Here is a 13,727-nt window from a genome sequence, read left to right on the forward strand (position 1 = left end):
GAACTAATCTAGTCCACCACTGCAGGTCCAAACAAGCTACATACTATGACCGCTTCTTGACATTTTACAATGACAATCAGATATGGGATGATATTAAAGAAAGGCAATTCCAGCAAATCTCTCCCTCCAACCTATGCCCGAGGGCTATAAAGGTAAAACAAAATAGCTCAGAATGGATAACCCAATACAGTAACCTGCGAAGTATTCTATGATTATAATTCATAACATAAAGGGGCCTGCAAAGATGCTCAAAGCTGTCAGCTGACTGACAAGCAAATTTTGCATCTCTCTCTCGCATATGTTCGTCCATCACACTGCTAGGCAATGTGTTCAACAACATGAAAACAGCAACTTGATGAGCATCACGCACGATATGCAGACTTGGAAACAAATCCCACGCAGGATCAAAACAAAGACAACACCTTTTTAACCAGACACGATGTAGCATGCTACCAATGTAAACAAGAGCCTATGCAATCCACAGGAGGCTAGTAGGCGCTATATAAATGCTGCAAAACAATACAAAAGATAGACATGTTGTAAGCAAATACTGAAAAAAAACACCTAAGAATCAATGGGAAGGCGTTAGAGTGAAAATGCACCAATCTGGTGATAAAACCATCAGCCATCATGATTCACGGGTTGTTGATACTGAGATGCGTCCAGTTAAGGAACGTAACATTCGATAGAAACGAACAAACTGTAACCTGAACCCATTAACTAAGAGAATGCTGACAGTTGTGTACTCAACATCAAAGCACTGCTGCTGCGCAGTTTAGAGGAGTTGTTTGCCTAACTTTCTTGAGTCTATGATTATACAATGTATCTATGTGATGCTGGTGGGAGGTGATGGATGTGCGATTAAACTGTAATGTGCATCAGACAGTTCCTTGGGAGGCAATGTGGGGCCATTATGAATCTCCTGCGCACTATTGAACATCTGCTCTACTGAAGTCATACCTCCCTCAACTTCACAAAACCACCGGGCTCTCTTGGCACTTGTTGATATCCTTTGTAGATGCAAGACCCCGCCTCCCCAGGTATTACAAGCCCTCTGTGAATTAAGGACCCTCACCTTCTTGTAGTGCTTGCCCAGCCAGGCCCGTACAGGTTCCAAGAGTGCCAGGGTATCTGGGCTCTCCCAGTGCTTGGTGCTGGGACCCCCATCCTTCTTGCGGGCAGCTGCAGGAGGCGCGGAGGGCTGTACGGGGGTATCTTCAGGTGGGGAGCCGGATTCCTCGTCCTCCTCCTCATCTACCTCATCCTCCTCTTCTTCTTCCTCCTCCTCTTCCCCGGGAACAGCGGGGCTAGTCTCACCGTCCTCCTCTTCATCGTCTTCGCCAGGCTGGGCGGCTTCCTGCTCGGGGGCCCGGGCAGCTGGGCTGCTGCTCTCCTCCGGCTCGTCAGGCTCGCGCGCCCCCCCTCGCCGGCGCCGCCTCCGCCGCGCACCCCCCGACTGCTTTGCGCCGCTCTCGCTGCTGCCGTTGCAGCCGCTACCGGGCGGCCCCAGACCAGGTTGCCTTTGTTTCATGTCTGCTCAAAGAATCTCTACAACTGCCGCCTCAGTAACACAGGGCCGTGGAGGCTAAGCATGCGCATTACAAAGCAGAGTTTAAGGCATGGACATCAAAAAAGGACTGGCAGGGCTACTGAGCATGAGCGTTCCGAGGCAACCCTGAAAGCATGGACATAGAAAAGGAACCATAACCACCGCTCTTCACAGTTCCGTTCTGTGCAAGGCTTGAAAGCTTTCGTAGTCCGTACGGGTTATCATAGTATTTAGCATCTGGCTTCCGTAGAGTGAAGAAGTTATCCAACACGATTTAAAACTGATAAATGGGCTGCCATTGCTCAAAGTCGGTCTAAAACAGCACTTGGTCGTTCTGTTTAAAAAAAAAAGTACTATCTAGTTCAGAGCCAGCCTTTCCTCTGACAGATTCCCGGGTGAAACTAAATTTGGCGGCCCACATAATCCATACCTTTTCCCTAACTCCCCCCTTCCTTTGGTGATCCTGGTTGGGGCACTTTTGTGCCCACTGGTCAGTCCTGGGACCTGCCTGAATACCTCAGACCAGTGAACAGCCCCTTGGCTGTTGTGTGTGTGTATGTGTAACAAAGAGGCAAGTTGACTATACAATATGGTTTAATGCATTAATCAGCTGGGGAGATCAGCCAGGCTCAGCCGAGATTGGAATCTGATGTTGAACGAACAATCAAAGTATTTATAAATCAATCAATTAATCATAGTATTTATAAAGCGCACTACATACCCGTGAGGGTCTCAAGGCGCTGGAATGGGGGGGGATGCTGCTACTGTTCGAAGAGCCAGGTCTTGAGAATTCTGAAGGTTAGGAGGTCTTCGGTCTGCTGCAGGCGGATGGGGAGGGTGTTCCATGTCTTGGCGGCGAGGTGGGAGAATGATCTGCCGCTGGCGGTCACTCTTCTGATGCGAGGGACGGTGGCGAGGGCACGGTCTGCGGAGCGGAGCTGGCGGGTGGGGGTGTAGAGGCTGAGTCGGATGTTGAGGTACGCTGGTCCGGTGTTGTGAATTGCCTTGTGTGCGTGGGTGAGGAGCTTGAAGGTTATCCTCTTGTTGATGGGGAGCCAGTGCAGGCCTCTCAGGTGGGGTGTGATGTGGCTGCTGCGAGGAATGTCGAGGATCAGGCTGGCCGAGGCGTCCTGGATCCGTTGGAGCCGTTTCAGGAGTTTGGCCGGGGCTCCTGCGTAGAGTGCGTTGCCGTAGTCCAGTCTGCTGCTGACGAGGGCCTAGGTGACCGTCCTTCTCGTTTCGGTGGGGATCCACTTGAAGATCCTGCGAAGCATATGGAGGGTGTTGAAGCAGGAGGAGGAGACGGCGTTGACCTGCTTCGTCATGAAGAGGGTGGAGTCGAGGATGACACCTAGGTTGCGTGCGTGGTCGGTGGGTGTAGGGGGTGCTCCTAGTGCAGTCGGCCACCAGGAGTCGTCCCAGGCCGAGGGGGTGGGTTCGAGGATGAGGACCTCCGTCTTGTCCGAGTTCAGCTTCAGTCTGCTGTTTCTCATCCAGTCGGCGATGGCCTGCATTCCTTCGTGGAGGTTGGTTTTGGCAGTGTGGGGGTCTTTGGTGAGGAAGAGGATCAGCTGGGTGTCATCAGCGTAGGAGATGATGTTGAGGTAGTGTCGTCGTGCTAGGTGGGCAAGCGGTGCCATGTAGACGTTGAACAGCGTTGGGCTGAGGGATGAGCCTTGGGGGACGCCGCAGATGATCTCGGTGGCTTCGGAGTGGAAGGGGGGGGGAGGTGGACGCTCTGAGTTCTGCCGGAGAGGAAGGAGGTGGTCCAGTCCAAGGCCTTCTCTTGGATTCCGGCGTCGTGGAGGCGTGTTCTTAGTGTGCGGTGGCAGACCATGTCGAAGGCGGCTGACAGGTCCAGGAGGATGAGGGCCGTGGGTTCTCCGTTGTCAAGCAGGGTCCTGATGTCGTCGGTGGCGGCGATGAAGGCAGTTTCGGTGCTGTGGTTGCTGCGGAACCCGGACTGGGACGGGTCCAGGATGTTGTTTTCTTCAAGGAAGCTGGTCAGTTGTTTGTTGACGGCCTTTTCGATTACCTTCGCCGGGAATGGGAGCAGGGAGATGGGTCAGAAGTTCTTGGGGTCCGTCTTGGGTTTCTTGAGTAAGGCGTTGATCTCTGCGTGCTTCCAGCTCTCCAGGAAAGTCGCTGTCTCGAAGGAGATGTTGATGGTTTTCCGGAGGTGGGGTGCGATGGTGTTGCTGGCTTTGTTGAAGATGTGGTGTGGGCAGGAGTCTTCCGGGGATCTGGAAAGGACGGTGTTCATGATCTTGATGGTGTAGTCGTAGTTGATATTGGTCCAGGCCAGCAGGTGGTTGGAGCGGGTGGTGGTCGTGGGAACGGGGGTCTCAGCGGTTGCTGGGGTGGTGACTGCGTTGAAGCTGTCGTGGATGTCTGCGATCTTGCGATGGAAGAAGGTGGCCAGCGAGTCGCACAGGTCTTGAGACGGTGGGATGTCGTTGGTGTTGGAGCTGGGGTTGGAGAGTTCCTTCACGATGCTGAAGAGCTCTTTGCTGTTGTGTGCGTTGTTGTCTAGGCGGTCTTTGAAGGAGGTCCTTTTGGCGGATCTGATGAGGTGGTGGTGTCTGCGGGTGACGTTCTTGTGAGCTGTGTAGCTTTCCGGTGTTTATTCAAAAGCATTGGCTTATATACTCTAAGACCACAATAGAAAAAAATTACCAGCATAGTATTTGTGTCACAAATGGGTAGTTTAAATCAGCAGATACATTATTTTCCTGGCAAGAAAGCACATATAGATATGGGCCACATGGCCCTCGCATCTCATATTGGCGGAAACCCCCTTTGGTTTTTCTATTCTAAGAATCTAAAGGTTATTAACAACATTACATGTACATATGTTTTCCTGCACAGCAAGTGATTATATCTTAGCTTAACAGACCTTTTGCATGTGGTTTCATCCATCATGCCTAACATAGTGTAAGTATGACATGTGGCTTTCAACAGAAGCGGATAATCATGTCATTATGAACCGCGGCAGGGCGTGCACCTGGGCTAGTCCATCCTGTGTACGTACTTAATCTATGTGCATGCATCAGCAACATCATTAAAAAGGAAGTAGACTTTAACCTGATTGGCCCATTTTCGCCCTGTCTCTCTAGTAGATAGAATGTGTGATAACCTAATTTTATAGTCTCTACGCTTAAGCATTACTAATTTCCCGAATCAGGAAGAAGATAAGATCTACGCTTCATGCAGAAGCTCAATTGCTATCCTCAGGCTCCTTCCTGAGTTTTCAACTAACTGTGTGACCTGATTAGTTCCGCTAAACCCTTTATCTTTTGTGACATGCTATTTTGACCTATTTCTCGTAGAGGTGTAAGTTCCTACTGGGGCCTAAAACTGCTTCTGCGTATGTTTGCATATAATGTATCCTATTTTTCCCTATATCATTTCTCCTTCTAGTTGATTCTTCAACTACTTCTTCTCCTAACCTCCCATCCTCGAAGGGAATCTCATGTATAACACTCTGTTATTAGACATCCGTGGTGCTTTTCCTAGCCAAAGATGTACCTCCTATGCTAGCTGTCATCCTTTTGCAACATGCTAGTATCACCTGAAATATAAAGCATGTCAAAAGCAATACAACAATTAGAGGCAACAAGGCCTTGAACACCCCCAACATCTAGGACGGCACCCAATTGAACCAGCTCTCGAACCACTCATCCGGAGCACCCCCCTCTTCTACCATCTTTTTGTGGAGATCATGCAATGTTCAAATGGCCTCTGTCAATGTCCCATTGTCTGCATCATTGGCTGGCACATATGTGCAGCAGGAGGATCCAATTTTCTTGCACACACACACCCCCTCCATGGCTGTCATTAAATCTAAAATGTATCTGTGCTGCATCACCATCAATCTAAGGGCACGTAGTTCTTCCTTTATGGCATTGAAGCAATCTTCTGTTGCATTTATCGCCCTCATGAGCTCCCATATCTGATCTGGAGCCAGCAGGCAGTTGCTTTTGCATGAATCCATGGTATGATGCTGCCAAAAAATAGCTGGGCGTTGTTAAAAAGTCTGTATTCTTGCGGAACATCTTCCCAGGTTGTGGTACCAAAGTACTTAGAAGCTTTTTTCTTCAAACAGTATGCAGCAGGGCCATTGGACGGCTCATGGGATGGCCATGCAATGTCTTAATGTCCACTCCTGGTATCATCAGGGAGGAGGGTGTGCAGCGTGACCAGGGCACAGAGACCATTCTAGTTTGGGCGTAGCAGTATGTGGAGCCGGGGCTAGCGATCATATTGACCAATGCAGAGGCAAGTCAATCTCACAGGCCTCCGCAATCAGCAGACCCTATAAGCATTGCAGGAAAGAAACTTTGCACATGCTTTATCTATTTATAAAATTAAAATACCTTCAGCTTATGCATGCAAAACAGTAGAAGAACAGCACTGGAAGAATTTTGGGAAAGTAGATGGGCGTATCTGGCGCCAGATGTGTAATCTAAATAGCGCAGCACACGTATTGGCGATTCATCTCGAATTTGGGTTACTTTCCACTTACGTGTTCTCTGTGGCTGCATACTTAAGATGGGGTAATGTAATATTGACCAATTTTGATAACCCTTTACGGGTAGCAATGCATGATGAAATTTTTGATACCTTGAAGGGAAAAAGTGTTCTTTTTAGGAATTGCCAGAAAGTAGTAAAGTTGTTTGATCTTGAAATCCCCTGTTCAGGTGCTCTTCCCGAACTAGTTTTGAAAACCAGAATAAAAAAAACTATTTATGACGTATCTCGCAGAAGAGATACAGTACTGTGAGCAGAGCATTGCAATAATGACCTTATAGTGGGGATTAGTATTTATAAAAAGCCACAACCTTATGTTCTATGGAATCTCCAACACGGAGGGTCTAGAGTAATCCTGTTACTCCGGCTGAATTTACTTCCCTTAAGAATTGTAACAGGCGCTTGGGAGGGTCTTCCAAGGCAGGAAAGACTGCCATCTTTGTGGCATATGTGTACAGGACTTAAATCACGTCCTATTTGTTTGTCCCTTATTACAACCTTTACGACATAGATATTTGAGACCTTTTTTTCTAAAGTACAATATTGTCACAGGTGAGGAGGCCCATAACTGTCTTCTGGCCCCACCCTCTGAACCTGTCTGTTTTACATTTTTTAGCTTTTTTAAACAATTCCTAAATATATTCTATAAAAGTAACCGGTTGCCCCTTTTAGCCATAATAGGCCAGATAGTCACCACTTAGAGCTAAACTTAATGAATTTTATAACTAATACTATCGGGTAGCTTTTATTAGCAGGTTGTAATTGTTAAAGAGTTATTGTACTATTATGTCTGTTACTATCTACGTTATGGTCATATTTTAAAGGGTCTTTTAATACTGATGCTATAGTTCTGTACCTGTACTTTTATCTCCTTATATGCTGCTAACAATGCCGTTATGTACAATTGAATATCTATCATTCCAAGATTCTGATACTTGAGCACTTGCACTTTTTATGTCTCCCTCGATGCTGCTAGTTATTGTGTACATTATACTGAATTATAGATTTCTAATTTAATCGTTTTATTACAAACATATTTTTTGGCAATCATTGTAAAAGCACAGTTGCAGTTGTCTAAGGATCCAAGGGTTTAACTTGTTTTGTCTAGCTCCTGCAAGCTTTGTATTTGAAAGGACTCTGAAATGGATCTTGTGCTCATATTGCTCCACTCTGTGTAATTAACATGTACTTATGAATTTTTATCTTTTTATGAAAATAGAATTTCTCCTTTTTAAGTGTTAGTTTAGTTGATAAATTGGATATATGTTTTTATGTGGAACTCTTCGGTGTTCCAAATCATAATAAATAAATTGAATTGAATTGTGGAGCCGGGCCCCACACTGCCAAAAGTGGTGCATCAGGCTGGTGGTGCCTCCCTGCATGTCGGGGTTGTCCACGCTAGTATTGCAGTTGAGGTTCCTTCCCACCTTTAGTGTCCCATTTCCTCTGCTCGGTGTCCAAAAGGATAGATGTCAGGGTCGGCGCCAGGCGAATGTCTCTCAGATGGTACCATGGTTTATGTCCTTGAACTTTCACCTCAGTAGCTGTGCTGTGAGTCACCGAAAAGGGTCCATTGAATTTACTATCCTTCCAGGTATGGATAAAGCTCTTTGTGTACACTAGAGTTCCAACTGGCAAGCGTTGTCTTTGGTCATCTGCTGGAGGTGTGTTGGCGCGCCTAACAGCTCCCTGAGTGACCTGTTAGGAGAAGAACTTTGCGGCTTTTGTTAACTGTGCAATATAATCAGACATTTCAGTTTGAACAACTTCAGGTGCACTTTCAGTTTGCAACATGCATCTAGTTGGAGGCACAACTGTATTCATCAGTCTTCCAGTCACTATTTGGTGTGGTGTTGTAGAAAGCTGGCTCTGTATATACTATACCAAAGTGAGGTATAGTGTACACAAAGTCCAGTGAAACCCTAAAGGTAGGCTGAGGTAAAAGTTAGATAGCACCTCACTCTCTATTTGTGGTAGTGTGGTCGAGCAGTAAGGCAGTATCAGAGGAAAGTTTTAAGCATTTGTTGTACACACTTAGTCAGCAAATGAATTCACACACTCAAAGACTGAACTTCAGACCAATTGTTTTTGTATGAAAATATTCTTTAAGTTATTTCATCTTCTAGAACCAAGCAAGCCTGGCATAGGTAAGCAATACATTCTTTACAGTAGTAATGCAGTTGGTAAACAGTTTGAATTGAAATTGTATATGCACTTTGTTTTGACTTACAGTATGGTTTCATAGAAATGCAAAACTTTGTAAATACAGTACATAGACTTGAATGGGCTTTTCAGTAAAATTACAGGTGAATTAATTTTGAGATTACTTTTCTTACTCAGAGAAGTATACTGGGATACTACTCTGGGACATTTCCTGCAAACAGGTGAGTAAAATCGTTTTTGTTAGTGCAATTTTAAAGAATTTCTTAAGGTTTTCAAACTCCACACTTGAAAGTTAGTTGTCTTATGGAGGAAACTAGTGTTATCGGTTTTGAGGTAAGTATTTGGTAGTGGGAGTTCAGGTTCTGGGGGTAGACTCAGGGGTCCCCCATGGTCAAGGATGCACTCTAGTTACACCCTCAGCGTCACTAGGGTGGCCCGGTGCAGAGTGCTGAGGCTCAATGTTATACAATGGGGAATAGGGGGCCTCTGGTAGGTGGCTGCTGACAAGCAGGCCACTTGGTTGTAGGAGCAAAGCTCCTGGACTTTAGCTCATGGCAAATGGGGAAACAAAGTAGCACCAAAGGTACACCGTCAGCGGTACTAGGGCGGCTGGGTGCAGGGTGCTGTTTCGACGTTGGGAGCCCTGTTGTTTTCAATGGGGAACCTCCGGTTTGCAAAGGCACTGCAGGCTTGGGGACGAAGGTCTTCTGGTTGTGACCACCACTTCGAGAGGTAAGTTGGGAAGTTAGGGGTTGGTTAGGCACCGTCGGTTTGGCCACCCAAGGCAGTGGGGCATCAGTTGCAGGGGGTGCCTTTTGGGTTCGGATCTTCTTACCAGCTCCTGGTCGCGGTTAGGGGACCTTCCGGATTTAGGCTGCAGGTGTCAGCTGGAGACTTGAGGCAGGTCAGGGGTGGCCGGATCTTGGGTCAGGATCGCCGGGGTGACCTCCTCTTGGTGTTTGCCCACTCAAGCTCGGGCCGTGGACGGCGGGTGCAGAGTGGGGCGGATTCGCCGTGTCCGGCCGGAGCCAGAAGTTGCAGATGAACAAATCCGGTATTCACGGGAGACAAAGTCTTTGGGGTTGAAGACAGGCAGGTCCTCAGGGGTTCTTGCGGTTGCTGGCTGCAGGACACATCGGGATTTCACAGGAGCAGGTTCGAGGTCTAGACAGGCCGGTAGGGCTGGGGTAAAGTCAGTGGGCATCTTCGCCATGTTAGCTGCTGCACGGCTGTTCAGTCCTTCTTCTTCTTCTTGTAGTTTCTTGTCTGCGGAAGCAAGGTTCAGGGGTACCCCTAAATACTAGTTTTGGGGGCATTACAGGTAGGTAAAAAGGCAGGGCCCAATAGGTCCCTTCCCTGGGGTGGGTACACCCCCTATTATGCCACCCTCCAGTGGGAGGGGGATTGAGCCTGTACCTGGTTGGCTGAGTCCCCCCATCTGTAAGATGGCGGGGACTGAGAGTTGTGCTTCACCTTGCCTCCCCCACCTGAGGGGTGGAGTTGGCAGAGGTGGGCACACCTCTATTCCTCACTTGTTTTTCCCACCGGTTCTCCCACCCAAAGTGGGAGTCAGAACCAGTAGGGCCCGGTTGCTGAAAGAAGCAAGTGGCCTGGGGAAGCTCACAAAGATGGCAAGCCTTTGAAGCTTACCCTTCGTGAACCCTGCCCATCCTGGTGGAGGAGGCTTGGCACCTCGTCCCAGGATGAGCACTGTTTCAGGACCCAGAGAGCAGCAGGCTCTTGATCCAGGGGTCCAGAAACATGTCTGGTGGTAGAAGCTGAAAGCAGCCGCTCAGCCTGGAAACTAGTGGTAGGTTAGTTTTCAGGGGGCATCTCTGATATGCCCTCTGTGCGCATTTTTCATTAAATCCCACAATGGCATCAGTGTGGGTTTAATGTGCTGAGAAGTTTGATTCCAAACTTCTAAGTTTTCAGTGTAGCCATTATGGGGCTATGAAGTTCGTAATGACAAACTCCCAGCACTATATACTCTTAATGGCAGCACTGCACTTTCAATGTCTAAGAATGGACTTAGACACTGTAGCGGTATACGGCTCGTGCACCCTTACCCTCACTACTGGTATAGTGCACCCAGTTAGAGGGGTGACTGATCTATGCCAGGGAAGTGGGTTGTAGGCATGGCACACAGAGGTGGGTGCCATGTCAACTCTTCACTTTGTTCTGCACTAGAATACGCAGCCTGCAAAAGCAGTATGTGTGTGTAGAGGTACAGGGCCTCTAAGAGTGGCACAATAAGTGCTGCAGCCCTTAGAGGTCTTCCCTGGTCACACTCCCTGGGTACCTGTGGTACCATTTACCAGGGGCTGACCTGTGGCCAGAAATGCCAATTGGGTTAGTTTTGGGGAAAGAACACAGGCCCTGGGAATCTGATTGGCAGGAACCCTGGGCACATCAAGTGAAAGATCTTCAGTAGTCTGGCAAAAAGAGGGGGGGGGGAGGGTTACTGCAACAGAACCCCACTTTTCTACAAGTGTCAAGTGGTGATCTGACCCTGGGGTGTTTCCGAGGGCAACTAGTGCTAATGGGAGACAATACAACCAGTTCTTTTTCAGGGTAACACACAATTTACTCAGTTAGTTCTTGAGGAGGCCACTGAGGCGCTCCACAATGCCCTTGCTTTAAGGGTGATAAGCTAATGAGAGCCTGTGTGTTATGCCTAACAAGGTGGTAAGATGGAAAAAAATGTTATTCACGAAGTGTGTGCCATTGTCGGATCTGTTCCCTTCGGGAAAGCCCCATCGTGGTATAGTCCTCACCGATCAGAAAATTAGCAGCAGACTTGGCATAACAGTGCACACAAGGTCTTGCCTCGATCCACCTTGAAAATGGACAGGCTAAAACCATGAGATACCGGTAACGGTTGCATCTGTCAATCATATCAACATAATCAGTGTGCAACTCTTTCAAGGGTCCTTGGGGTTGGGATTGTTGTACCTGCGGCAGTTGGGGCAAGCTGCAGCGGGGTTGCGCTTCTCGCAGTATGCAACGCTTCGCGTTCTAGTGTTTTGCCAGGGCACTACATAGCCTTTCTTCCGGTGGAGTTAGCAGCATCCTCGTCTCCCGCGTCTTCTCGGCATCCACGTCCTCCCGTCTCCTTGGAAGTGGATAGTCCTGTACGGCGCTGCAGTGTCTCTTCGAGTTCTGTCCCGGCTTGCTATTCTCTGCCTCCTTGTGCTTGCAAGGCATCCCACTGAGTCCCTGTTTATGACAGCGCATTTTCTGTGGTGGCGCGCCACCTCGCTGTGCGTTTCTTCTTCTGGCAGCATCCTTCGCTTGGGACCTATCAAGTCAGGAAAATACAAAAAGAGAAAGAGTCAATGCTGTAATTTACTTATAAACATTACTGTTTGTTGGCTGTGACATAAAGCCATAGAGAGTAACACTTATTTCTGTTAGCTCCTCTGTCTTTGGGGATCTGGCTTGTTCTTTGAGTTTCTGTAAGAAAGAAAAGTGTTTATGTTAAGTATCCTGAAGAAAGGACACAGAAGGACAACCCAAAGTGTAATTAGTAGTTTTTTCCGTTATGGATGGACATTTCTAGAATAGGTGAGTGATTTGTGCTCTTACTTTCTTTACTGCTATCAGGGTTGCTTTCTGAGGGCATTTAAGTTACTAATATCTTTTATTTATGCAGATGTTCACTATTACAGCGTATTGCAGATAAACTCCACCATACAGTCATTGGGATAGTGGTTAAACAATGGAAGAGGGGAAAGTTCAGGTACTAAAAGTACAATCATTTGTCCACTGTATAATTCCTTAGAATATACCATCCAGAGTTCACGTTCTTCTTTGTTACCTCATTAGGTATTCTTTTGATTGCCTGAGCGGACATCCATCCAAGAATCATCAAGGGACAGTGTCTTTCTTTTCCCTTTCCCTCTTCCCCCGATTTACCATTGGGCTTTGACGTTGTTGGGCATCATTGGTGGATGGGAGATGTTAGGATCTTTTCCGTCTTGCATATTGTTTCAGCTGAAAATACTGGTAAGAGCCTGACAGAGGTATTGTAGAAGCCCAAATGCCACCTTGAAGGTGGGATTTGGGGAGTAGTGCTGACACACAGTGCATGCGTATAGGTACATTGTGATCATCTCATGTAAGTTGGGTACAAACCAATCTTGGCGTATCTGGAGGGACACGTATCTGGCAGTGTGCGACAGAAAATGTAGCTGGTTCAAGGCTATAAGTAGAAATGCTTGGGGCATAACAGGCTTCCCTGTGGATATCTGTCTGTATATTAAATCTGTACCTGTCTGTGTGCATCCCCTGGATTCCAACAACTGCCTTTCATGTTTGTCACCCGGTTGAAGGGACAAGAAGGGAAGGAGCCAATACAATGGCGAGTTTACGAAGGTGGTTTATTTAAGGCAGGTAGAAACAGAATACAACAGTCCGGGTAGATCCCATCCGGGTCTTCTTTCTTGCCGGTTTCCTTTCTCTTCCCCGACTTCTCGTGCCCTCCGGTGTTTCCTCACGGCCAGCAGTGGAAGCGATGTCATAAAATAAACAAAAAAAAGGAATAGGGCTTTAGGGGGATACTCGTGGGATCTACTTATACGTTTAGGAGCGGGAGTGCGGGAATTGCGAGTTCACCAGAGACCCCCACCAAATGTGACAGGTTGTACACGTTTCCCTACGGAGAGAGAACCTACTTAGGCATGCACCTAGTTCCCCCTGGGATGTCCCTTCCGCAATTCACCCGCTTCCCCCTTTCAATGAGAACAACCCCCGGATTCTCCTTCGTACCTCGGGTAGCCACACTTCTCCTGAAGTGCGGCTGGGCGATGCGCGGTGTCCTTGGCCTCCTGGCCCTCCTCCTGATGATTCCGCTCTGTTCCCGGTGTTCGCTTCGTCGTCCCGGACTTGCGCCTTTTTCCTCCGCTCTCCGGACTTCTCGCTCGTCTCTTCTTCGGTATTCACGGCTTTCACGCTGGCGTCTTCCGGGTCGTCCCTCTTCAAGGATGGTGAGACCAAGGATAGGTCGACAAAGGCTGACGTCACGGGGGCCAACTCCGCCTCCTCAGAGTCCGTGTCTTCCTTAAAGGGCCAGTCCTGATCCTGCAATGAAGATAGAGGGTCACTGTCCCTATCCCCGTCATGAGGCCCGTCGAACCTGTCACAAATCTCCCCCCTAGGATGTCTCCGATCGGGAGAAAGAGGATAACGAGACAAGAAGTCAGCATTGGTCTGATCGGAACCCTTCCGATGGCGAACTGAAAAATTGTACGGTTGGAGTGAGAGAAACCAGCGCAAGATGCGATCGTTCCGACCTTTGTTGTGGTGCAACCAGGTGAGGGGGGCATGGTCCGTAAACAGTGTGAAATGCCGACCCTCCAAGTAGTATCGAAGTTTCTCAATGCCCCATTTCACAGCTAAGCATTCTTTTTCGATCGTAGGGTAGGCTGTTTCTCTGGGATACAACTTACGGCTCAGGAAGAGCAAGGGCAGTTCGTTATGGTCA

At 48.0% G+C, this 13,727-nt stretch overlaps 1 protein-coding gene across 4 annotated transcripts in view; it reads right to left on the minus strand.

Moving 5' to 3' along the window:
• The window catches only part of SMARCC1 (SWI/SNF related BAF chromatin remodeling complex subunit C1), a 958,790-nt gene extending 957,156 nt beyond the window's left edge, over positions 1 to 1,634 (minus strand). For all 4 annotated transcript variants that reach the window (XM_085628643.1, XM_085628641.1, XM_085628642.1 and 1 more), the window contains exon 1: positions 1,076 to 1,634. In XM_085628643.1, the coding sequence (XP_085484769.1) occupies positions 1,076 to 1,531 (456 nt within the window). In that variant the 5' untranslated portion in view covers positions 1,532 to 1,634. The remainder of the gene's footprint in view (positions 1 to 1,075) is intronic.
• Positions 1,635 to 13,727: the final 12,093 nt, after the last annotated feature.

The sequence above is a fragment of the Triturus cristatus genome, chromosome 10 (genome assembly GCF_964204655.1).
Source record: "Triturus cristatus chromosome 10, aTriCri1.1, whole genome shotgun sequence".
In the NCBI taxonomy this organism is placed as follows: domain Eukaryota; kingdom Metazoa; phylum Chordata; class Amphibia; order Caudata; family Salamandridae; genus Triturus; species Triturus cristatus.